The sequence below is a fragment of the Zingiber officinale genome, chromosome 1A (genome assembly GCF_018446385.1).
Source record: "Zingiber officinale cultivar Zhangliang chromosome 1A, Zo_v1.1, whole genome shotgun sequence".
NCBI lineage: Eukaryota > Viridiplantae > Streptophyta > Magnoliopsida > Zingiberales > Zingiberaceae > Zingiber > Zingiber officinale.
The window spans coordinates 143,093,715-143,119,830 of NC_055987.1; the positions used below are offsets into that span (position 1 = coordinate 143,093,715).

At 38.1% G+C, this 26,116-nt stretch overlaps 4 protein-coding genes and 1 pseudogene across 6 annotated transcripts; 4 read left to right on the forward strand and 1 right to left on the reverse strand.

Moving 5' to 3' along the window:
* Position 1: 1 nt before the first annotated feature.
* Positions 2-10,113, forward strand: LOC122036820 (galactokinase-like). Its single transcript, XM_042596247.1, has 14 exons — positions 2-121; positions 563-773; positions 892-1,076; positions 1,166-1,212; positions 2,645-2,739; positions 2,835-2,917; positions 3,342-3,410; positions 4,450-4,635; positions 5,475-5,609; positions 6,522-6,656; positions 7,280-7,350; positions 8,210-8,287; positions 9,115-9,256; positions 9,816-10,113. The coding sequence occupies exons 2-14, from the start codon at positions 614-616 to the stop codon at positions 9,924-9,926; spliced, it is 1,497 nt and encodes a 498-aa protein (XP_042452181.1). The 5' UTR covers positions 2-121; positions 563-613; the 3' UTR covers positions 9,927-10,113.
* Positions 10,114-10,750: 637 nt separating this feature from the next.
* On the reverse strand, positions 10,751-13,456 carry LOC122004354 (cation/H(+) antiporter 15-like). Its single transcript, XM_042559258.1, has 3 exons — positions 13,244-13,456; positions 12,090-13,148; positions 10,751-12,007 (listed from the first exon to the last, which is right to left on the reverse strand). The coding sequence occupies exons 1-3, from the start codon at positions 13,454-13,456 to the stop codon at positions 10,751-10,753; spliced, it is 2,529 nt and encodes an 842-aa protein (XP_042415192.1).
* A 1,235-nt stretch (positions 13,457-14,691) lies between these two features.
* LOC122036863 (cyclin-dependent kinases regulatory subunit 1) lies at positions 14,692-15,773 on the forward strand. The gene is made up of 4 exons (XM_042596291.1): positions 14,692-14,816; positions 14,948-15,039; positions 15,150-15,210; positions 15,307-15,773. Exons 2-4 carry the CDS (start codon positions 14,987-14,989, stop codon positions 15,472-15,474), a joined length of 282 nt encoding a protein of 93 aa, XP_042452225.1. The 5' UTR covers positions 14,692-14,816; positions 14,948-14,986; the 3' UTR covers positions 15,475-15,773.
* A 137-nt stretch (positions 15,774-15,910) lies between these two features.
* Positions 15,911-19,871, forward strand: LOC122036844 (mitochondrial inner membrane protease subunit 2-like). 3 transcript variants are annotated; one of them, XM_042596280.1, is made up of 7 exons: positions 15,911-16,676; positions 16,753-16,794; positions 17,029-17,217; positions 17,818-17,993; positions 18,113-18,179; positions 18,836-19,001; positions 19,677-19,871. In XM_042596280.1, exons 4-7 carry the CDS (start codon positions 17,828-17,830, stop codon positions 19,782-19,784), a joined length of 507 nt encoding a protein of 168 aa, XP_042452214.1. In that variant the 5' UTR covers positions 15,911-16,676; positions 16,753-16,794; positions 17,029-17,217; positions 17,818-17,827; the 3' UTR covers positions 19,785-19,871. The 3 variants fall into 3 exon arrangements, with proteins under 3 accessions (XP_042452214.1, XP_042452198.1, XP_042452205.1); XM_042596264.1 differs by having other exon boundaries at positions 17,029-17,993; XM_042596271.1 differs by lacking the exon at positions 17,029-17,217.
* A 373-nt stretch (positions 19,872-20,244) lies between these two features.
* LOC122036869 lies at positions 20,245-24,418 on the forward strand (annotated as a pseudogene).
* Positions 24,419-26,116: the final 1,698 nt, after the last annotated feature.

Genomic DNA, 26,116 nt, shown 5'->3' on the forward strand with positions numbered 1-26,116 from the left:
TCGGAATGTTTGGATCGATTGGAGTGTGATACTGTCGCGCCATCAGTTGCTAGAGATGAAGAAATCGCTCGCAGTGCAGAAGAAATCTACAGGAGAAATACCGACGATCAGAAAAACAAAGGTAAATCATCTCGTTTGATACTTTTTGTAAGATAAAAATAAAAATTAAGTATTTTTTTCAAGGACTAAAATAAAATCCTACTCTCCCATTTAATCATTGAAGGTGCTATTTTTAAAATTTCACGAGATTACGATCGGGAAACTTCCCAATCAGATGTTTTGATCTATGGCAATAATAATAAATGATATTAATTTTTGAAGACAATGAATAAATATGTCCTTATCCTTTCGCTTCCAGTCGTTGTTTATTGTTTATCATTATTAATTCTTATTATTATGAGATCTTACGTCCGCATTACGGGCGAACGGGAATGCCCGGAGGTTTTTCTGACTACGCCCGCGAGTGTCGTGTTTTATGCGGTCTGTCAAGGATAGAATGTAACAGCTGTCACATATTCGCTGCAAAGAACGGCTAATTAAATACAGTCCATCGTCGGAGCAGATTACTGTGAAAGCGAGAAACTTCATCCCCAGCCGTCGCTTTTGATCAATCATGGCGCACGAGGATCTTCCAATCCCTTTCTACTCGTCTCTGGACCCTGTCTATGGCGATGGGTCACTGCTCGAGGAGGCGCAGATCCGGTTCCAGACCGTCAAGGCGAAGTTCGTCGAGCTCTTCGGCCGTGAGCCACAACTCTACGCTCGATCACCAGGTGACGTTGTTGTTTGTCGCGGATTCTTTGACCGTCAGTTGGCGATGACGATTCCGATTCAAGGGGGAGTTTATTAATCTGTATTGTTTATCGTTATTGCTTCATGTTTCTTCTGTAGGTAGGGTTAATTTAATCGGCGAGCACATCGATTATGAGGGTTATTCGGTGCTTCCGATGGCTATTCGGCAAGATACGATCGTGGCCATTGGGAAGCGTGATGCCGGCGAGTCGAGCAAAGAGGTTAGGATTGGGAACGTGAACCCGAAGTACTCTGTGTGTACTTATCCTGCTGATCCTCATCAGGTATTCGTCCTTTCTTTGGATGACATTATCCTATACTGGTGATTATCATGTGGAAGATGAACAAGGGTTTTCTTATTCCTTATGACCAGGAAGTTGATTTGAAGAATCATAAATGGGGCCATTATTTTATCTGTGGGTAAGAAATTACTCCTACTACTATAGTTGGAGGACACCTGCCGCCATATGTCATTGCATCGTGTTAATACTTGTCCTTTTTTGAAAATAATACTTGATCGTTTACTAAATTTCCTTTAACATACTATTTCTGTTGAAATTCGTGATTGATTGGTTAACATGATTGAATTTAGAACTTAGTTATAAGAGGAAATGGAACTCTATGTTATAAGAGGGCCCTAGTTCCTGACCGTTGGCCTAAATCAGCCTGAACTAATTTCTGTTTGCCTGGACAGCATGGACGCACGTTACCACGCTAAATCACCTTTCCCATTTTTTTTTTGTTTTAAATCGAAGACAAAAGAGCATAATGGTCATCTGGGTATATAATTTTCAAACACGATATTTTTTTTTAAAAAAATAAAAATTGCTAAAAGTTCTGTACAAATACCCCACCTCTGAACCACTCTGCCTCGTTCTCATCCAATTCCAATTTTTATTTCCAACCTGTCACTCACTATTATTGTAAAGAGAAGCACATAAAATTCTACTTTTGTAGTAGAACTCCTCACTTGCTATTATTGGAAAGAAGAATACATAATTCTATTATCTAGTTTCTACAGTATTAACTGTAGCATTAAGAACTTTCATATTATGATTTATTTTAACATTAAATTTTTTTTCATATATTATTTTTAAAATTAGTTTCAGTGTTTTCTAATGGTTCAATTAGGGCATTGATAAGAGTAAAGGAAAAACATCAAGATAGTGAAATTCACTTGCATTATAAGCAGACGAGGCTGTAGGTGTTGTGTTTCCCCCCAAAATAGTCAACACCTCAGTTCACTAGCATGTGCTAATTGCAGGGGTAGGGATGGACGTTACCTGCTTATAGCTTCAAGTGCTGCAAATACTCATATACAAAAGGGCATGTATATCGTGGGGGCACCCATACTCTTCCAAAGCCATCTGGTTGCAAAGACATGATTAAGTTGAACTCACAAGTCACGATATTATAATTGTTAAAAATGAACTGTTTTTTGTACAATCCCATCTATGATTCTATTAAGTTACTGCTGCATTCTACTCATTTCACTTGTAGACGATTATTCCCCATGGTTACTAAGCCTTCCTCTTAAACCAACTACTAATATGTATGAACTTACCTATATATAGCTTAGACAAACATGATGTGATGACAATGAACACTCAAGAAATAATATGGTCATTTTGCTTTTCATCAAATAATTTGTTGGTTTGATTGAACATGCTATCATTGTTTCTCTCCCTTGCATGACAAAACATGTTAAATAACTACCATTTCTTATTCACTATTTACAATGCATCAACCATTTCTTATTCACTATTTACAATGTATCAACCATTTCTTTATTTAAAATGTGACATATTTTTGTTATTTTTACTAAGACTTAATAAAATCCCTCGACTTTCAGATACAAAGGCATATATGACTATGCTAAATCTAAAGGAACAGACTTTGGTCTACCCTTTGGCCTTGATGCAGTTGTTGATGGGACTGTGCCAACAGGTGCCACCCTCGTCAATTTCTTGATTTATTAATTTTTTGGTATAGTTCCTATGAGCATTCTATAGCATTGAAAAATACTTATCAATCTCATGTAGGGTCTGGTCTTTCCAGCTCTGCAGCTTTGGTCTGTTCAGCAACGATTGCTATAATGGCTGTTCTTGATAATAATTTCCCAAAGGTATTTTGTTAATTGCTGAAATTGCATGAGTCTGAAGTTTGATTCTTTGGGTGCTGTATATTGCAGAATTGTAGAATCTACATAGGTTTGCATCTATAAATTTTGTTAGCTTTCATTGTTCTTATGACAATTGAAACATCATCATCTTTTGTTGCATTAACTTACAAATGATGGTATAACTGTGCTCAAAATTTGAACTTCAATAAAGAATTTTGCTTTCTTAATATATTTAGGTAACCAAAAATCTGTAAGTTTTTTTAAGTCAGTAATTGTGAAAGAATACTTTATTAATCCATTTTTCCATCTTCTTTGATGATTAAGCTTGAATTAATGCATCATATTATAGTTCAAAATATATGTTGTGGGCGAGAGAGTTACAGTAAACTTGTATTTTATTCCCATTTATCTTATATATATTTTGCAGAAAGAAATTGCTCAACTTACATGTGAATGTGAACGGTACATTGGAACACAATCTGGTGGTATGGATCAGGTAAATTGTCTGCTGCTATTTACATTCTGCATCTAATATTGCTATTGTAGTAATACACTTCCTCTGAAGGAGAGTTTTGTATGGTATAAACTGTCAATTTTCTGTTTTACAATCATAAATTTAAATAACATGTCAAATCTTCTTATTTTGATTTTTGTGCTTGATTTAACACTCATGCCACCTTGGTATATCACTTATTACAGTAGGTCAATATCAATAATATGCCTACTGTTTCCATCTTGCCAAAACCATCAGAATCCCAAACACATGTTCAGTCATAATTCTGTGAGATTCTATAGTGTTGTATATCAACTTGGGTGACTTAGATCGGTGATAGAACTGAAATAAGGGAGTAGGGAACTGGTGAATTTTGTTTTGCAGTATTAGGCTATCCTTTGGCCTAGATTAGTATCATCTATCCATATCTATATTCTCTCCAATTTGCTTTAAGAATTGGACTATGTCTGGGTTTACTTCTAGCCATTGGTCAGCTAGGATTTGAAACTAACCCAGTGTAAATGAGTCCAATTAATTTCGCAATGGCTTATCCACCATTTCCACCTCCTACCTCTTGGGAGGTGGGTACCCAGGTTTGTTTTATGGTGATGGAGTGATATTTGGAGGAATTTGGATTGCCAAGATGTTTCTCACTTTTCAAGGGACAACAATTTATTGCCTAGGCCTAGCATAGAGGCGAGATAGTAAACGGTGGTAGTTCTCAAGTGCAAAGTTTCTATCTGCTTGAATTTTCTTCCATAAAGAGAGATAGACTTACCTTGGAGAAGCGTACTTCTAAAACAAAGGGTGATTGGGGATTTGTAGATCTTTAATTTTATTTTCACATTTTTTGCTATGAGAATATTTCATACTCTTTCTTCCCCTGTCCAACTTATACAAAACTCACATGCTTTTTGTCTTCCATCAAAACTGCAACATGGAATGATATTCAACCTTGTTATTTTTAACTGGATTTACCATTTTGTAACTTGTTTATCTAATGTCGCAGCAATTTAGTCTATCATTTAATCTATTGTGGCAGGCGATATCCGTCATGGCAAAAACTGGATTTGCTGAGTTGATAGATTTTAATCCTATACGTGCTACTGATGTGAAATTACCAGATGGTGGAACTTTTGTAATTGCACATTCTCTTGCGGAATCTCAGAAAGCTGTGACAGCTGCAACAAACTACAACAATCGTGTTGTAGAATGTCGCTTGGCAGCGGTGTGTTTATTTTTGTTTCTCATTTTGTATACTAATCTGTCTGTTCATTTCACCATCTTTATGTTGATTCATCTTGTGGAACTGGGATCTGTTTTCATCTGACTTTCATGCCTCAAATACTTGGTGCTGATCTGATGGTTTGTTGTAATTTTATCTGTGAAGCAACAGAGTATCCAAGCAATCAAACACCGAGAAAATTCTGATGCTCCATGTAACATGAAAATTAACATAAATTAAGTTGCCTAATATCTTTGCAGTTGCATTTCATTCTGTGTTGTAATCTTATGTATTAGCTTGAACTTGAGCAATTTTTGATGCTCTATGTAACATGAAAATAAACTTAGCATAAGATGCCTAATATCTTTGCATGTGCATTTTATTATGCAGTGCAAATCTTATGTATTAGCATAATTTGCTGCTGCTTAACTGTAAGTGTTTCCCAGGATTTATTGAGCCGAGTAGAGAGAGAGACTTAAATGTATTTGATGACTCTGGTTGCATTTCATATACTTCACCAATTTAGGATGCTAAATTTCACTATCCTTGGATTTGAATAATCTAAACTTGGTTTGATAACTACTACTTTAGTGGTGAAGATTGAAATTACACGTTCAGACATGCACAAGTTACAAGTTTATGATATTGGTATAAGAAGATAAATTATTTCCACTATTTTTCTCCGAAATTAAATTTGTTTTTGTTATGAATCAGATCAAAAGATCAAGAACTACATATTTAAGTTTCATGATTGTTTACCGTCAAATGATTTTAATCTCCATTTTTGTTGTTAGGCTTTGTTTTAAATCCGAACCTCACCTGCTTGTATTGATCTTGTATAGATTGTCCTTGCCATAAAGTTAGGGATGGCTGCAAATGATGCCATCTCCAAAGTGAAAACACTGTCCGATGTTGAGGGGCTATGTGTATCCTTTGCTGGTAAACATGGATCTTCAGATCCTTGTTTTGCTGTTAAGGTTGATTCTGGCTCATATGATCTCTATTGTTTACTTCTCTTGTTTATGTTTAGCATGCTTGGATTCTCCCTTGTAATGGTTTTAAGTTTTAACTGTTGTTCTTGGAATCAACAAATGCTAGTCTTGTAATTTATAGTCATGCTATTGCTCCAAACAGCTACACCAATCCTTTATTAGTTTAGCAAATTTACAAAAGAATTTCTAATATTATTTGAATACTGATATATAAGTATCTATATGGGTATACTTACATCACTGTCATGGTATTGCTAATTAGTAAGTGGTAGCTATGCTTCATACTTCATGACTCTAGGGATTTTCCAGTTTATATTGATACTAGGTGCCCTCCTGACTTAAGTACTCTTCATCCTGGTTCGAGAAAAGAATCGAGTAAATTTAAGGTTAAATGGATTAAAGATTTAATTGGTGATACTGCTTTTTCTGTAGTATGCTAATGAGCATGTAACATAACTAGGCCTGGAGTATGTGATAGTGGGTAATACATTTGCTAGGACATAGTTGTTGTAATGCCAAGATAAGGCATATAGCATTGTATTTTGCTAATATGTTAGAATATATTGAATTGAGTTTTTTGGATCCCTATTGTCATCCCTCCTCTTCTCTTCTCTCCTCTCCTGTCCTCATCTCCTCTCCTCTCCTCTCCCTTCCCCTCTTTTCTCTTTTCCTCATCCATATATCTAATGCTACATCAAACCTATGTTTATAGAAATTTGAAATTATTATTTCTTTTTGCCCTCCTCTCTTCTCTTCTCTGCTCCCCCTTTGAAATTTTATTTATCAGTGCTGTGTCACACACATATAAAGATGATTTTGATGCTATATTCTTTGTTTGGTGTAGCATATATTTTCTAAGTTTATTACTTATTTGTTCATATACTTTCCATTAAACAGGCACACTTGAAGGAGGAGCCTTACACAGCAGAAGATATTGAGAAGATCATAGGAGCGAATCTTACATCCATTTTTGCAAACTCACTGTCATCACTAGATGTCCTAAAGGCTGCTCAACATTTTAAGATTTTTCAGGTTGCTTTATACTGTCGTTTTAGTTTTCACGCTTATAATTCTATTATAGCAAAAGGTGATTACTCTCACCCTAGGCACCCCTCACAGCCACCATAGATTGTTAATGAGAGCTGAGTATATTTGCAGTTCTTGGAATATCTCTTTATGCTCTGTGTTGTATCTATTTTAGCACTCACTTGGATGGTAGGATTCACGCATGAGCCTGTCTTGACTGGACTTGTGGCCTTGGTTGTAACCTTTGCCGAGATGCTCTGATTTGACAAATTCCTTGTGGAATCAGCTGAGTTCAAGTAATTCACTGTTAGATTTTTGATGTACACTAATAAAATCCTGCATGCAGAGAATGTGGAGTGGAAGCTGTTTCATCACCACAAATACTTGTGTCCTTCACCTTCAGGGGTTTGAAAAGTAAAAGATCTCAAATTTAGGAGAGAGAATAGACCCATAGCTCTATATGACGTTAATAAAGATGAAACTGTATTCTTTTGATTTCAAGCGAACAATACTGGTTCAACTCTTTTGTGACGTAATTGTGTATATCCAGTCACTTTTGTGATTAAATATCTGCTATACATATATATTTTTGTTGATGTCTGAGACATTTCTTTCATTATATTGTCAAGCGTGCTTCACATGTTTACTCAGAAGCGAAGCGTGTCTATTCATTTAGAGATGTTGTCTTGTCAAAGCTCAGGTCAGTACTACAAAACTCTGCTTATAACTTCATCTTCATTCACCACGTCCTTTTCTGTTATCGCTTTTCATAAGCATTTGGTAACTGTTTTTATGTGTGAAATTTGTAGAGTTCTTTGTTTTCTACTACTTTCCAATTATATCTTCCTTTTGACAGTTCCATCCTGTAAATTGTTGTGATTCCCCTTCCTGTATAACTATTCCAGTATGTTATTGTATCTGATAATCCAAATAAGTTGAATGCTTAATTTTTTTTTCTTCTTATGGCAGGGTAATTGTCAATAGTTACAATATACAATTTACTCTTAATAATTTTTTTTGGCCACTTCACTTTATTTTTCTGGACTTCTATCTCATTTCATGCAAGCAATTATGACTCAATCTCAAAGAAGCAAAATTTAATCATATTGTGAGTATGGCATCTAGGGTATGGCTAATATGCTACTCTAGGTCTACACATGGGAATCAACTTACCCTTTTTAATATGAAACTCTAAGCAATCTATGGTCGTCAATTGAGCCTTGGCGTAGATCTTCACTCTTGATGACTAATTTGTATCTGAGTATCTGTAGTCCCAAATGTGTATAAGGATCACATCAGTGATGTTGTAGGCCTAGAATAATCTGGATTGTCAATCGTGAATCCAGAGCCAGTACCAACTTGATATTAGGCCATGCATCAAATTAGCATTTGATACTGTTCTATTTCATTGTCAAGAAAATAAAGTTTTGGTGTTTATCAAGTCATTCTATTTATATTGTGATGGTTCTTCTGATAAAAGAAGTTGCAAATTCCAGCCATGATTAGAATTCTTTGCAGTTAATCTTTTGAGTTGATACCTCAGCTTGTCTTATTTTCAGTGATGATGATAAGCTTAAGAAGCTTGGTGAACTAATGAATGAGAGCCACAGTAGCTGCAGTGTACTGTATGAGTGCAGGTAGGAGCTTAGTCTTTTTTTTTGCATGCTTGTCTTAATTCACTGCTTCTATATGCTTGTTGAATTGTCTTTGAAGTATTATGACCAATCATTTATTAATTCAGAAGTCAAATCTCGCCTTGATTCCCCTACAAGGATGAGAGGAGTGAATGAGTGGAAAGAAATATGGAGGGAGAAGCGGTAGAAATTTCCTTATTTATGTATCCTTGGGATGAAACCAAAGTAGAAGTCTTTTCCTCCATTTAGTTATTTTTTGAGTGAAAGAAAGAGGGAAGTTACTTTATTTTCTCAAATTTAAAAATTTCAAAAACCTTTAAAAATTAATAAGTAGATGGACTTTTTTTTATAAAAAAAATTATGAAATTGTCAGTCTGAAATTGATGTAAAATTTTGTCCTATTTGGGTTATGGAGGAATACTTTAAACAAAGATTATGTTGGGCTTCAACCGCTCTTTCCCTCACTCTGTTAATCTTCCCACTTCTTTACCTAATAGGAAACACAGGCTAAAAGTGCTTGCTTTGAACACACTTTTAGCCTTAACTTGCTGCTCTGCACCATAGAAGATTTCACTCATTTGTGTGGATTTACTGGTCTGGATTGTGTACTATAATGTATATGTGAGAACTCATTTGCAGGATCATAACTTATTGTTGACCCAATAGTCCAATACATCAAGAATATGAAACTTCAATTAGTTTTATACATATTCAGTTTTTTTTGTCATTAATGTATCATTGCTTTTTGCATTTAGGTTGTTAGTGAGAATTTTCTCACGCTCAATGTAAAATATATTAAATGATGATTGACTGAATGACATTTCAATCAGCTGCCCGGAGTTGGAAGAACTTGTAAAGATTTGTCGAGATAATGGAGCACTTGGAGCACGGCTTACAGGTGCTGGTTGGGGTGGCTGTGCAGTTGCTCTGGTGAAGGAAAGTATCCTTCCTCAGTTCATTCAAAATGTGAAGGTGAGATTTTTTTTCAAAAAAAAAAGGAAAAGGGAAAAAGCATATGCTTCATTCATGCACTACTAGAAAAAAAATTATGTTTTTATTTCTCTGCAATGTCCCAAGAAAATCCCTCTACAAGGTCATGCCTTTTTTTATACTTGAGGCTTTGTTATCAAACTCTCATACCTTTCACTAGCAAGATATAATATGTATCTTTCTGAAACACCTGTAATTTGTTTATCTCATAGAAGAGAGAATGGCCATCTTTCGTACATTTTGTGCATGGGCCATATAGAGCACGCCTATGCTTGCATATTCCTGTCATATGGCAGTTCTACTGTTTGAGTTTCTATCCTCTGCATCTTGTTTTATCTTGTACTGATCCAATTTCTAGCCCCTCGGTCGATTATAGTTTGTGCTAAATGTTGGGCAGCTGCTTCTGAGGGTAATCCAATATTTTACCGTTGTAGATTTTTCCTCTGGATTGCTTTGTTATGGGGCTTTCGATGTTCTTATTACTGACCAACACTTTTAACATGGATTACTTTAATTTTAGCAATCATATGTTGTTGTGCAGGAGTCATTTTACAAGTCGAGGATTGAGAAAGGAGTCATCAGAAAGGATGACATCGGTCTTTATCTGTTTGCATCAAAGCCGTCAAGTGGTGCAGCTATTTTCAAGTTCTAGGTTTTCTTCGATTGCTTGTCTCTAGTAATTTTATGCTACCAGTGAAGGCCTAATTGTTATTGATTTTATTCTAGTTTCCAATTTGTTACAATAAGTTCTATTGACAATCCTGTATAAGCCTTAAGAAACTGGAAAATTTCCTTTCCTCAAGAAATACCAGACGGATAACACATTCCGTATTGGATTAGTTTCATGATGTTTCCATCCATCAAGACAATCTGATCTCTAAATCAGTTTTTGATCACTTTTAGTGTTTTAACATGTTTGATTGAAATGGAGACTTCATCATCTTTATTGATTGGGTAGCTATAGTTTCAGTTTCATTCTGTAGAAAAGCATTGCCATCAATTGATTATTGATGAAAGTTGGATTAACAAATTCGACTAGAATTTGTCTTGAGCACATCTATCTTTGAGCAAGGATTAGAGATCCTTATGTAGCTTCGGAGTCTGCAAAATTTTTCCCTGGACCAAGTTGATCAGCGGAACTCATGGATTGAAATCTCAACTTAAATCATGACAAACAAAAAAAAAAATTGTGATAAATTTTTTTTGACGAAAAGGCATAGTGAGAGTCACTAGACACATTGATCAAACTGAAGTTCTACGCTGGTGACTGAAAAGTCGGAAGTGTTAAAGTATTTGGTCAAAGAAAACAACTAATGAGGAAGACATATTGTTAACAAGTGGACGATCGAATTACTGGCCGCATGGGAAATTCAACAAATGTGGGAGAGTAAAACGAAATTCTCTCTGTCAGACAAAGAACAAAAGAAATAAACAAATTTTGTGAATGCTTGTGGACCACATCGTCCACATAGACGATCACCGGCGGAGGGAGTTGTACCCGTCGCGCCGCGTCATTCTATCCCTCCGGCTCGACCCCTCCGTGTTCCACCTGGTCTGCTGATCCCGCACGTACTGCTGCACCACCAACACCGACGACGTCGCCGAGAACTCCGCCGACACCAACAAGTCCCCGATTGGCCCCAACTCCTTGAATTCCACGAAGTTCGACAAGCTCGCCAACAGCACCGAAGTTGAGTCTCCCCCTTCCCTACCTACAATGTACAAGTTGTACGCGTCTCCCATCTCTCTGATCGCTTTCACCGTCTCCTCGCCGTCTCGAACCACCTTCTCCTCGTACGCCACCGACGCGTGGCTCGCGAACAGCTGCCTGAACCCCCTTACGTACTCGTCGTCGATTCGCTGCTCCACCCTGGCCCCTGAGAGCCCCGGCATCGCATTGGCCGCCTGCGATGAATCCACGGCCACCACGAACCGCGCCACCGTAAGGTGGACGCCGGGCCTCTTGGCGAAGCGGCTGGCGTAGAGGAGCGCCTCGCGGTCGTTGGGCCCGCCGAAGAAGAGGAGCGCCACGTGGTAGATGGCAAACTTGAAGTCGTGGTCGATTAGTTGACCGCGGTCGACGAGGAGCGCGACGGAGCAAGGCGCGTCGGCGAGGATACCCTGGTTGACGACGCGCACATGGGGGTTCATGTCCTCCATCTCGCCGTCGACGGTCAGCAGCTGGTGGAAGGGTAGGACGATGAGGGTGGCTTGGTAGCCCTCGGCGATGCGGAAGACGTCTTCGGGCATGGAGACGTAGGCGGAGACGGCGGTGAGGGACGAGACCGTGACGTTCGTCGACCGTTGCTGGTACCTTTCGAAGGCGGAAGTGATGAGCTGCGAATCCACCGGGTTGTCCGGCGTAGAGGACGTCGTGGTGTGAATGTCGTCGATGGGAATGGCGCGTTGACCGTCGACGGCGTCGTGCACGACGAGCATCGGCGGAGCGGAGCCGATGAGCTCGGCGAGGTGGACGGCGCAGACGGAGATAGGGAAGTGGTTGGCGAGGTAGAGGAGGCTGGTGATGGAGGGGACGTTCCGGAAAGTGTGGACGCAGGCCACAACTCGCAGGTCGGACTCGAAGCCAGAGAGTTGCAGGTTCCGATTCTTGTATGCAGGAGCAGGAGCCCGGCGGAGCTTGCGCGCTTCGATCACCGTTAAAATCGGTCTCACCGTCGCCGTGGAAACCACCGACGCGACCAGCAGCACTACGCGCATCTTCTCATTGAAGATCTGTTTCCATGACCGCGATGGAGTTAAATTTTGGGTGCGAATTAATTGTTATATGGTAAATTTGTGTCAAATTTTAAAGCACCTTCCGATCCTTGCCCGTGTTGAGGATTATGAGCTCCAAGGGTCCGATCGTGTTCATCAAGACTCCGATAGACAAACCCTCTGCTCGGGGTAAGGAAAACAGGGGCGACACCATCATGCCGGCCGCCAACTTTGCCAGCGTAGCCACCATCAAAACACAGGCCAACCTCAGAACGTAGTGCTCCGGCTCGCCCTCTTCCTGCTTGAAGATTTCCAGCATGTCGGTCGCGTGGGCGCTGCTGATGATGGTGAAAGGCAGCAGAGCAATGATGACGAAGTTCTCGAGTCGCTGCGTCAGCGCCGCCTTGAGTTGTCCCTTGGGCACCGACAGCCCCAGCACAAGTGCACCCAAGGCAGGGTGGAAGCCGATGGCCGATGCCGACAGCGCTGCCACCGGTACGAAGCCGGCCACCAAGCCCATGAACTCAATGGTCACGGTATCGGCCTCCATCGCCTTCCGCCCGAGCCACACCAGCAGCGGCCTGATCATCCACACGCACACCGCCACGTGGCATGCGCCGGCGAGAACCATCCACATCGGTGCCAGGGCCTCGTTGGCGGGTCTGTCGAAGGCGAAGCACACCGCAAGGACGATCCACGAGGCCACGTCGCCGACCACAGCGGCCGGGAGCACGACCTGGCCGACCTCTCCGTTGGGGACCTTGACCTCGGCGAGGAGGCGCGCCATGACGGGGAAGGCAGGGACAGAGAGCGCGAAGCCGAGGATGAGAGTGAATGAGGCCTTCTCCGCCTGGCTTTTGCCTTCCATCGGGGCGGACAGGCCAAAGATAACGATGGCGATAACGACGGCGAGGAACGGGAGGCCGACGGTGGCGGCGGCCACGGGCAACACCTTCTTGCTCCTCTCCCTAACTACTTTGCAATCGAGCCGGACGGCGACGAGGAAGACGTAGTAGATGAGCCCCAAGAAGCCAAAAATTTCCACCATGGAAAATGTCATCGGGGGGAAGATGAAGCCGTACAGCGACTTCACCGGCTGCGTCGACTCGCTGCGAAAATCGAGTTTGTCGATGATCGTCGGGCTCAAAAGTACGGCACCCTGAATCATCAAAATTGATTTTAAAAAAAAAACAATCAAACACGATCGAAATGTTCCAATTATTAGAAAAACCAAATATCAGCGTCGGAATTTACAATCAACTCGGCGACAATGCGAGGCTGATTGAAAGGCTTGAGGAGGTAGGCGACGGAGCGGGTGGTTATCACAATCAGTAGGTTCTGAATGATCATAAGAGTAAATTTGAAGTGGAAAAAGTCGGCGATCTCGGGCTCTTTGACCCTCCAAATCCCGTCCATGAAGATGTTATCTTGGAACTGAACACTATTATTCGTCACGTTCGCCGCCATTTTACGTCGACGACGCAGAGGAAACGGAGAGGAAAAGATTGTAGACTGTGATATGAGTACTACAATCGACGAGAGAGGCTTGATGGAAGAAGGATGATCGCCATTCACTTTATATAACAGAAAAAAAACACTGCATGCCTCGTTGGTAACCAGCAAAAATCACGAGTTTTATCGTTATTTTTAACTGCCGATTGGATCGGACACGATACAGTTAGGCGCTTCTATATTTTGCGCCTCTTCATTAACCAAATTAGGCTGTTATAATGTTCCTTCGATGTATATTTTTAAGTTTTGCATTAAGATAAAGAACTCTAACTAATATTCTAAATTTATCTTAAGTAATTAGCTGTATGTAAATGTATTTGGTGGTTATACGATCATGTAAGCATTTTTTTTAACACTAGTAATGATTAATGAATAAGTACACCACCTAACTTATCCATATAAATAATATTGTATTTGTCTAAGCTTCTTAAACTTAAAAAAAATCGTATGCACATCTTTTATATTCTTAAATAATATTGTTTTTTTAAACAAAGGCGACCGTTGAAATTTGAAATGTCAGATGGCTGACTTTCAAAAATTCATCACAGGTAGGATGGGACGGAACGGATTTGAAAATTCTTAATCCAACTAAACCCAAACTTGGTTGTGGGTTAGAAGGACTAGACCATCAAAGATAAAATAAAATAAAATAAAAAATCGCTACAATTCATTTAATTTGATCAATTCATGAATAAATATTTCTAAAAAAATCCCCATAAAATTTCTAATTTTTGATATTACACTTGTACATGTTAGCCAAAGTGATTGATATAAAAAATTCACAATTTTCATTTAAAAAATTCATAATCCATAATCTAATTTAAAAAAATCTTTTCAACTCGTGAGCTAACTCGAGCCCGCCACGGATTGACCTTCTTAGACACGCAACCCGTGCGAGCTAATCTGTTTAAGTCCGCTTTTAAATGAGTTGAAAAAATTTTAATCCAATCCAATTAAATTATTTGATGTGATAGGTTAATACGAAGAATTCAACTCATATTAATGGCTCTAGTTGGCAGGCAAGGGGCTAGTTTAGTAGTTTGTATAGTTTCCAGCATTACTTTACTAATTGCTCAATAATTAAACACCTAAATCATTGTTGGGAAGGCGCCATTTAGTTCCATGCCGTTGCATTTCAAATTTCAAACGACGCATCCATAACGTTGATCTATCTCGTTCGTGATCAAATCGTAACCGTCCAATGTATTCATATACATGCCGTTCTTTAGCCCTAGTTCTCAATTTCCGGTATCTCTGCCCTCGAGCGCTTTCTCCGGGCTGGGGCGCATTCTTTCCCTTTCGCTTCCAAATTAGGGTTTGCCTCTCCCCCTATCTGTTTCCTCTAATCTAATTATTGGTTTTCATCGGAGTTTTTTTTGTATGAGATTCTATTCTTTTCTTTAAAAAAAATCTCGTGCGTTGTTCTCATCCTCTGGAATCGCGCAGTCACATCTCGATTGAAGTAGAACCGAGAGGTAGGTTGAAATGGGACAGATCCAGTATTCCGAGAAGTACTTCGACGATATCTACGAGTACAGGTAGCCATCGATCTCAATAGAGTCCTGATTTGTAACAACTTCCATTTTTTTTCTGTGGTAGATACAGTAGTTAGATCCGTCGCTCACCAATCGCTCCTTGTTGTGTGCAGGCATGTCGTCCTCCCATCGGAGGTGTCTAAAGCGATGCCGAAGAACCGCCTCCTCTCCGAGGTAAGTCAATCAATGTTCCAAACCCTAGTTTTTTCTCACAAAATCGTCTCTTTTTTTTTAATGATGATTGAATGGTTATGATCGGTACATTATTAGAACGAGTGGCGGGCGATTGGGGTGCAGCAGAGCAGGGGATGGGTGCACTATGCGATCCATCGCCCGGAGCCGCATATCATGCTCTTCCGGCGACCGCTCAACTATCAACAGCAGCAGGAGAACCAGGCCGCGGCCAACGCTCACGCCGCACAAGTCCTCCCCAAGTGACGAGTGATGACGCCTACTCAGTAAAAATATAAGTAGATTAAGCTCCCCCTTTGCTTGGAATGGACAAACTATGAAGAAATGATGACCGTGTGTGATTGCAAATCCCTGCAATCTTGCTTTCTAATTGCTTGGAATGTTTTGTTCAATTCTAGATTTATAATCGTTTAGCACTTCTTTGCATTGTGATTAGTTTGTTAAGTAATACTATGCTTGTAACTTCTATTTTAGCAGCACTCTTGTTTCGTCTTTCATCTGAACAATTGATATCATATTCCCCTCCATGGATGAGTTCATATGTAGATCTAGACTCCAACCTCTTTGATTCATGGAAATCTTCACTTGCATAACAAATATCCTGAGCTAATTGTTTCGATAATAAACCAGCAAGTAATTGAATTAAAGGAACTGATTTTCCTTTCTGATTGGATATCTTTGATGTGTGCACACAGTGGTCGATTAAGTTTCTACCTTTTTTTCCAAAATGCTCTCGAAAATTCCAAAAAAAAATATATATTTTTGACTATTTTATCCTTTAAAATTGAACCTAAAATTACGCAGTCGGTAGTTCAAATCATGGTGGGGGGTTCAGGTAACCAAGCTAGACCAAAAATAAGCCGACTAGAGTTCACATCAAGTACGACTAGATCATGAATGGCCTTCATAACCATCGTAACTTGATTTTGACAAATAACATCGTCAAGTTCATATTAATTTTTTAGCCAAGTTCATACTAGCAACTCTTCTTTCTTCCTCTTTTCCAGCCAACACTAGAAACCCTACTTACGGCCTCCGCGCCCCCCTCTCCTCCGCGCGCCGCCGCCGTTGAGGCTAGGGAGAGGACCACCGGCCGTCAATCACCGTCGACACCGCTATCCCTCTTCTTACTTCCTCTTCCAATTCCAGCGTCTCTCTCTCTCCGTGCACAGCAGCAAGCATCGCCGCTGGTTGTTGCCGGAGTTAAGGGAGCCCGCTGACGGCGACTAGCCAAGAGAACTCTCCTCCCTCCCTCTTTTTTACTTTCCCCTGTGTCCATAGCCATCAGTAGGCTCTCCTTCCCTTTTCCAGCCGCCGTCCACAACTCTTATCCTTCTTCTCTGGCGTCTTTTGCCCGAACCAAGGAGGATCGTTGGTCCTCCTCATTTTTTTTAGCCTTTTGGTATCCTTGTTGAACGAGGTTTTTATCGTACGCTGTCCAATTAAAGGTGAAGATAGTAAATAGTTGTATGTTGATATTGAAGAATAATTATTATTTCGGACTAATCACGATGTGCTATTTAGGCTCATTCACCTATTGTGTTCCATCCGGGAAAAATTGTAAAGGTAAATATTTTATTTTATTATAATTTCATTTTTGGTTGACATATCTAGTTTAGAATAGAAAATAAATAAATTTGTTATTTGATGGTAGTTGAGGGGAATTGAGATTATACTTAGGTAGCAGGATCAAAATTTGATCAATCGAGATTGAATTTCTATTAATTTATAGATTTTTGTGTTATTATAATTATTGAATATTATTTTGAGTTTTCAGAGTTATTTCATTTTTTTTTGTAGATACAAAGTTTTTTACTTCCATGTAAACATTGTTGAATTTCCCAATTACCTTGAGTTAGTATTTGGGTGCGTGGCTCTTGGTTCCTTCTTTTCATACTATCATCAAGTGGAGTACCTTCCTAGTAAGTGGAAATTACACCCAGTGGCATGACAATTATTGAGTAAATTCAATAGTTGAGCTTATCCATTGTAAGTTTAAGTTCAATGAATTTATTTTAAGCTCAGGTTTTCATTTTTCCCAATTTGCTGATTGTAGTAACTTAACATCTTCTTAATAAACTAACCAAATTGTATCTATTTGATCTAGAGACGCTTCTAAATCCTAATTCACAATAGGTCATTTTTGACAAATATATGTTCTGAGCTCCCATTACTAATGTTTTTTTTTCCTATGTGAAACCTCTTATGTGATATCAAATTGATTTGACATGTTGTTTGTATGTACATTGTATTTGCTGAACAAATAACTCTTTTTTTTTTTCGTGCGACTTGAAGTTTTCCTCATTCACTTAATTGAGTCTGAAAAATAACAAAATCTGTTACTGACAATCTTCTTTGGCCACCAAGTTTGTTTTGAGTCGCATTCAACCTCCTGTACCTTTTGTACAACAAGAATTTTCTACTGCTTCTTTGTACTCGAAGAACATTCTATTGCATCATATGATATTGATGGTTTTCTTTTGACAAATTTGATGTCTTCATCCATTTCAGATATTCTTTCATGTTGTTTTGGTTCGTTTATTTTGTCTGTTTAGTGTTTTTTCTCATGGCATGGTTTTTCTTCTGCAGAAATCTTGACATGGAAGCAGCCAATTTTCTATGGTTCTCTTTGAAAAAATCAATCATGGGAATTATGTTTGGACTAACTATTTCTGATAAATTTTTTACTGTCTATTCTGTGACGGGTAGTTCTATGCATCCTACATTTACAACGAGCAATGGTAGCTTTCCTGCATTCTTGAAAGGTATGTATCCATGAAAAAGACTAGGTGGAACCAAAGGATCAAATGTTGAAGAAATTACTATTTCACAAAATTGTTCATGATTTATACCTTTTGATACTCACCCAGTAACTTGACCACAGGTGACATTGTGTTGGTTGAAAGGTTCTGGGATGATAAACTTTCGCATGGAGATGTAATTACCTTCAAGTAAGTTATGAGACGTAGAACACCATTTAGCTTTCACTGCAGTTTTCCTTTTGACTGGAATACCACAGGTAAATGTAGGGCTAGTTAATAAGTTGGGCATTCATACATTAATAATTTGTTTTTTCTTTCCTCTGAAATTAAACTATAAACTAGTGCCAAATGAATTGTCCTCGAGAATATGATTTCTTAGTTCAAGGTTGCTAATTTAACCGTAACCTGTTCTTTCCTTCAATTTCAAAAACAACTGAGACTCTTGTTCGTAGGCCAACAAAAGGAAAACTAATTTACCTTCATTATGTATAGGGACATTCATTGATCTATCACATCTTCTGATGTACATTATCTTGAGTCATAGGCGGATTTCTTTTTCCCCATTATCTAAGTTTCTTGGTGGTTTCTTTTGCAAGAAATATAAAGGCTTATATCATCTACTAAGACTATAGCCTTCCCAATATATCAACGAACCTTAGCTATTATTCAAAGGGGCAAATACTTTGAAAACCTAAATTATGAAATACCAAACTTATCATGTTGAAAGGGTTAATGAGATGAACTATAACCTACTCCGATACTAGCATTAGTGAAATAAATTATTGACCATCATGGCGATCTCATGTTGATCCATTCTCTTATTCTCACCCTTTGTTTTTTTTCAGGTCTCCAACTGATCACAAGAAGGAATTTGTTAAAAGATTAATTGCATTGCCAGGTGATTGGATGCAATGTCCAAACTCTCATGATATAGTGAAGATACCAGAGGGTCATTGTTGGGTTGAGGGCGATAATAGAAGTTCTAGTTTGGACTCGAGACATTTTGGCCCTGTGAGATATCTTTTCACGATATTCTTTCTTATTATTTTTCCCTGCTAGTTAAGCTGAGATTCATGTAGCTAAATAATAGATTTAAACATCTAAACTTGAGATTAATGCATGTACCTTGGGTTCTTCCTGCAGCACATATGTTGATTATGCTAGTGTATGCAGTATAGGGCAATACCAAAATTTAGTAATCCAGTTGGACCTGAATTTAACATGTTGAGTCAGAACACCACACATACCAAAAGAAACGTTTTCTCTCTATATTTTATGTAACTTTTTGATTGTTTATGCTATAAATCTTCTATTACATGGTAATTATCAAATCATCCAATGTCTGTCTAAACCTGGATGAAAAGGATTGAGGAGGTTGCCTTAGACCATACACAACTAGCATTAAATTTGTCTACTTCCAACTTCATTACTCAAAAGGAGAGTACTGCAGTGATATTTGAAGGATAATTTCATTTTCTTCTTTTGATTAGCAAACCATTAAGAAAATAAATAAACGCCAATTGCTTTGGGAGAATAAGATCCTTGTGTTGGATATTGCCATGAAAACTCATGGATTGCTGCAGATATCAAGGGATTTAACTAATAACTCAAAAAAAAAAAAATTGATAGTGTTACTGAGCTAGTTAAATGTGAAGATCAATGACTTGACATTTTCTACTTGTGCAGATTCCTTTAGGTTTGGTTCGAGGGAGAGTGACCCACATAATTTGGCCGCTGAAAAGAATGAGTAAAGTGGAGAGAAAGGTTGTGATGAACAGAGTCTATAGAACTTGATTTATTTTATCATTGAGTTAGTTTTCCTACAAGTTGTACTTTGGACCTCCAATTTTCAAGTTACATCAAGATGCACTTTTTTTTTTTGTCTGATTCAGAATTTTGAAAACAATTTAAAAATCCTAGTTAATTACTTGTCCAAAGAAAACAAAAATTATGACGATGCCGATAGTTTATTGTTTTTTTTATTTGGTTAACTTAAGTATTCAGATCTGTCGATCCAATTAATTATGTGAACGGTTCGACTATTAGCCATCTGGAAAATTCGGCAAGTGCAGGGTATTAACCATGCCCAGGGAGATGCCAGCCAAAATTCTGTTATCGGGAGTTTGGTGTGCAAGAATTGCTGGGCTTTATAAACACGTTGTATTTTCTAGCGAGGCACGTGGAGGACGCATTCGCTGCTGTACTAAATACTTTCTATCCGTCCAGGACTTCGACGGGTGAGGCGACGGTCCAGATGGTAACTATTCGGGTGTTCTTTGGGGTCTACAGGAGTGGGTAAGATATTATTTATCGTCATCAGTGACCGACCCTGACGACCTCTCTCGACGGCACTTTGTCGCAATAGCAGCTCCTTTTCTTCCCCGCTTCGACAGGGAAAGAGGAGGGAGAGGGAGAGGCTGGACGGTCGCGGAGTGCGAAGATCTATTCTGGTGTGCCCAATTGAAGAAACAATCGCGATGGTGCTGTTCGAGTAAGCAAATCGAACGGCGGAATAGAAGGGAGGCTTTGTCTTTGTCCCTCTAGGCGTTGGAATCTTGGAACATTGAGCGGTGGACAGAAGAGAAAAGCGTGGTCTTCTGGTTCCTTTTCTTGGCTTCACTGCTTTTATTGGCCGGGGCGGCGGTGATGTGGTGGGGATTGGTCAAGCGAGGAGAGAGGGGACAAGGGTTCGTTCATGGATTCTATGGCGCTGGATGGCATCATCCAGAAGCTGCTGGGAGTGAAGGGGAGCAAGCCAGGGAAGCAGGTGCAACTTCTCGAGGCAGAGATCCGGCAGCTTTACCTAGTGTCCAAGGACATATTTCTGCAGCAGCCCAATCTCTTGGAGCTTGAGGCGCCTATTAAGATTTGTGGTAAGTTCTAGTGTTTTCTTCTTCTTCTTTTCGTTATCTTGGCGGGAGTTCAGTAATTTGTTTTGATCTCGTGAATATCGAGGGGGGTGGAAAAGCTACTGAAATCTGATTAATATCTTAGATTGAGCACTAAAGACTGCCGTTTTGACGCAGCGTTATGGCATGTGTTCTAATTCTAGTTAGTTGAATAGAATAGATATTGCACATTATTTAGGTCAGGTTTTTCCTTGAATGCCCCCTGCTTAAATTATTTAATTAATACCTTGGTTTCCTTCTCAAGTCAAGGTACGACGGAGATGCCAGCAAATTGGTGTTTCTGGTTACTCGACATGCCAGAAGAATCCTGAAATTGCATAATGAAAAAATTATCAACCAGAATACATTAAAATTTTGAACATTCTTTTGATGATTGAGGTGAGGTTTTGCATTGTTGTCATATATGTGAACTTTTCAAAAACAACTGCTGGAGGTGTATGATGGAATAGCTGTGTGATAAATCTACAATTGTTGGCAAATATGCAATGCATATGCATAATGTATTAATAAATACTTATTTTTACAAAAATATAATTTGAATACCGATGTAATTGACAACAAAGTTGAAGGTAACATTTACCAATAGGCAAAAAATGTATTGCTTTTGCAAAATGCTTCAAATGTTTAAGATTGATAATCTTCTTGAAGAATGCCTAACATTAAATTCCTCAAAAACCATTACATTTCCCCATGTCTCTTGCTCATACCAAGTTATGATCCATTGATTTTTTGTTATGAGATACAGAATTTGGACATCTTCAATGGAAATTGCTAATTCCGTGTTGAAGCCTTTGCAATTAGTTACATTTCCTAGCCATATTAAAGCATGATCTCTTTGTTATCCTAACCAACCAATGGTTTTTGCTTCCTCATACTGTCATTTTGCAACTTAGGCATCTATTTCCTTCCCATTTATTGATTCTTTATCAACATATACTGCATTTTTCATGGTAAACTTTAACATTTTCTAAAGATATTAAGTTGGGATGAACTAATAAACCAGTTTAGGTGGATGAAACTAAAGATTAAAGCATATATAATTCCATATGCGTATTTCGGAGCTATACAATGCAGTGAAGCACTGCATATGTGTATGTATGTATGTGAGGTTGACAACAATGTATATACCATTCTGTATGGTCATATCTAGTAAGTATATTATATTTGTTGAGGATCTGCTTGTAAAAATAGGAATGCTTGAAGTATATGATAAAATGTCTAAGCCAAGATGGTGTAAGACCCATTTAAGCCTATGGACAAGTATAACTAGTCTTCACTTGAATTGCATTTAACTTGAGTTATTTCTTTTAGCTGGATATCACAAAACGAAAGACCTTGCATGTTAGGTTATTCCTATGTGTTTCAACTATTTTGTTTTGGTACTGGTTTCCCTTGACTTGAAGGGGAGCCTTGGTGGAATGGTAAAGTTGTTGCTTGGTGACCAAAAGGTCACGGGTTCGAATCCTGGAAACAGTCTTTTGCAAAAAGCAGGGTAAGGCTGTATATAATGGATCCTTCCTTGGGACCCCGTATCATTGTAGTTATGGAAAAATAGAGATAATAGTCCAGTCTATTCACATTTTCTTTTATAGGCATGTTCTACCATGTGAACAATTATTGGGTTTTAGTTCATGTTTGATAACTATTTTTAGTAATTTATGAAATTTGAGACTACTGTCTTTGATTTCATAAACAGTCAAATTTATGGATTTGAATAACAAGTTGTTGGAAACTGGGTTTAAAATGAGAGTTAGTTGTTTCACTGGATATAGATTATCTTGATTTGATTATTTTCCAAACATGACATGTCCTTTTGTCATCTAAACAGGTGATATATGGTCAGTATTGAGACGTATTAAGACTCTTTGAATATGGTGGACTGCCACCTCAAGCCAATTACTTATTCTTAGGGGATTATGTGGACCGACAAAAACAAAGCCTTGAAACCATATGCCTTCTTTTAGCCTACAAGATTTAAGTACCCAGAAAATTTCTTTCTTTTGAGGGGCAATCATGAATGTGCATCAATAAATAGGATATATGGGTTCTACGATGAATGCAAACGCAGGTTCAACGTGAGACTCTGGAAGGTTTTCACTGATTGTTTTAATTGCCTACCTGTGGCCGCTCTTATTGATGAAAAAATCCTATGCATGCATGGAGGTCTTTCTCCAGATTTGCATAATTTGGACCAAATTCAGAATCTGGCGCACCCTACTGATGTGCCAGACAGTGGATTGCTTTGTGATCTTTTGTGGTCAGATCCCAGTAAAGAGGTCTAAGGGTGGGGAATGAACAATAGAGGAGTTTCTTATACCTTTGGCTCCAATATAGTGATAGATTTTCTTCAGAAACATGATCTGGACCTTATTTGTCGTGCTCACCAGGTTAGAGAAGAGTTTCCCTCTGACATCCTCCCTAAACAGCCTCTCCTTTTAAACTATCTTGTGAAAGTCATGGATAACAAGTTCAGCTTAACCTTTTTTATTAGGTGGTGGAGGATGGATATGAGCTCTTTGCTGATAGGCAGCTTGTAACAATCTTTTCAACTCCAAACTACTGTGGTGAATTTGACAATTCTGGTGCTATAATGAGTGTGGATGAAACTTTGATGTGTTCATTCCAAATTCTGAAGCCTGCAGCTTTGGAAAAGAAAAAGTTCCGCTTTGCTACCGCATCTAGAATTGGAACCCCTTGGTAAAGTTGTTGCAGACAGAAAGGAATTCATTCAGTGGGATTAAGGTATTGAGAATTTTATTTTACTCTGAATCAAGGTTCCTGATATTTTCCTTCATGGCAGTTAAAACTAGAGTGAGAATCTAAGTAATTAAGCATGAGCTTCTTAATTATTAATTCTAGGAATACAAGAAAAATAAACCATTTTCATGAAATAATGTATCATTTGATAAATTTGCTTTGTGTTTCTCGTGTAGGTACGCTAAAAAGTAAAAACCCATGCAGGTAGGCACATGTCTTTCCACTCTATCCAAATCAATTCAATAAGAAAAACCATGCCCAAAATCTCGATAAGTTTGAATTTGATATGATGGATTGGAGAATGTTTCTTTTCTTTTATTAAGACTTGAGCAAAAACATCTAGTAGTCAGTTATGGATGAAATTATTGTTTAAGAACTGTTGAGAGTTAAGTTTTCACTTTTTTTTTTTAAGTAATCTGTAATTTCTTTTGTAGAAACTTATAGACTTCCATAACTGTCTTATCTGCTAGTGAAGAGTGGTTTGTTTCACATAGTGTATAAATTGGTACAATCAGTTTATATCCTTTTAAGTTGTATTTAGATAGGTCATGAGAATTATGTGTTGGCTTGTTATTATTATTTGAATTTGGAGAATCTAGTAACTTTATAGTTCGTCATCCGAAGATTTGCTCGTCTCTTTTGTTTCTTTGGGACTTGATGCATTCACCTTAGCAAAGTCATCGGGCTTATGGTGCTTTGTTGTACTGTTAAAAGAGAGCTCTTGACTTTAATGACTATTATTGTACTTTCTTACATTCATGGTACCAGAAGATTTGCTCATCTTTTATGTTTCTCTGGGACAAGATACATTTCACCTTAGCAAAGCCATCAGGCTTAGGGTGTCTTCTTGTACTGTCAAAAGAGAGCTCTTGACTTTAATGACTATTATTGTACTTGTCTACATTCATGGCTGTTATACCCTAGATGTTCAAATTGAATTGAAACTCCAGCTAAAACACTAATTAGATTGTTGTATTCATTTCCTCAATTTATTCACTTGAGCCACTTACTTTGATTTGCGGGAGAAAGCTTTTGAAGCTCTTTCAAATTTATGTTTTTCTTTTCTAATTGATTGGAAAAGCAGTGTCAGAGAGGCACGAGCCGCAATCCTGTTTATTCTTCTGCACCAATTCAAAGAACTTACCTCCTTCAGCTGTTTCTTCTGGCGACCAGCAATGGCATACTGTCTACTGATTGCAAATTGCTTACTAAAAAGGGTTACAACAAGAAGTGATGTCAGTGGCCTTAAGTATTCTGGGCCATTGAGATTTTTGGCATTGCCTGTGTTGTGACGTTGTTGTATAATTTCATGAATTGTTAATGTCCCTTCGGGGTGGTGTGATGGTTAAGACATGGGGTGTTACCACATAAGGTTTTGGGGTCGAAATTTGGTATGACCGAGCATAACCTCCCTATGTCTTGGTCATTTGCACTAATGGCTAATAGTTATCCGTGATTTACCTTCTCCGTGTTGACCTAGGAACAGATTGACGGGGACGTTGAGGGCGAGCGAATTTTTTTTTGTCACATGAATTGTTAAATTACTCGATTCATGTAAAATTGGGTTTATGCTCGTTTTGGGTCAAAGTACACACTGTGGTATGTATCTCCACCAATCGCTTATGATAATATCTCCAAAGCTGACGGTGGTTCAGCCAAAAGCAGTCAGCATTGTGTATCTGGAAATTCAATTTAAACCTTAAAACTACTCTGAAGCCTCCTGTCTGCAACAGTTGCAATGATGGCTCACTCAAACAAGTTGCAGCAGCATGAGATTTCGTTTGTCACAAGGGTCGTTTTTTATTTAAAAAAAAATGAAAACATTTTGTGTTATAATTTGGATAATACTTGTATTCAATCCATAGATTTAACGACTTTCATTCAATTTTTTTTTAGTGATAGATTTTTGGGAGTTTTGATAAATTTTTAAATTTTTATAGAATTGTATAGAGTTGTAGAAAAAATTCTATGAAGTTCTATGAGTTTTTTTAAAAGATTTTATAGATATTTATAAATTTTTTCATAAAAATTTATGAATTTTATAATTTAATAATATTTTATAAATCATTGTCTAGACACTCTGCATACATTTTTTTTAATTTAAAAATTATAAAAAAATATTTGGAAAACGTAAAAAGGTAGATGGATCGTTTTTATCCATTCTATTTTTGATTTTACACATTTTAATATTTTTTTTACGTATTAATAAGTCATATTCAATTTATAGTTAGAAATTAAAATTTTAATTAAATAAAAATAATTAATTAATTAATATTTTTTAATGATACATAATACCAATATCAAATATCCAGATAATAAAAAATAATAAGGATTTATAATACGTTTAATAGTTTTTTACGGAAAAGAAAAAATTTAAGATTCATTATTGTCAATATGTTGAATATCATTTCGTATTCGATTCTCTATTATATTTTTCTATACATTGATATTTGCTCGTTA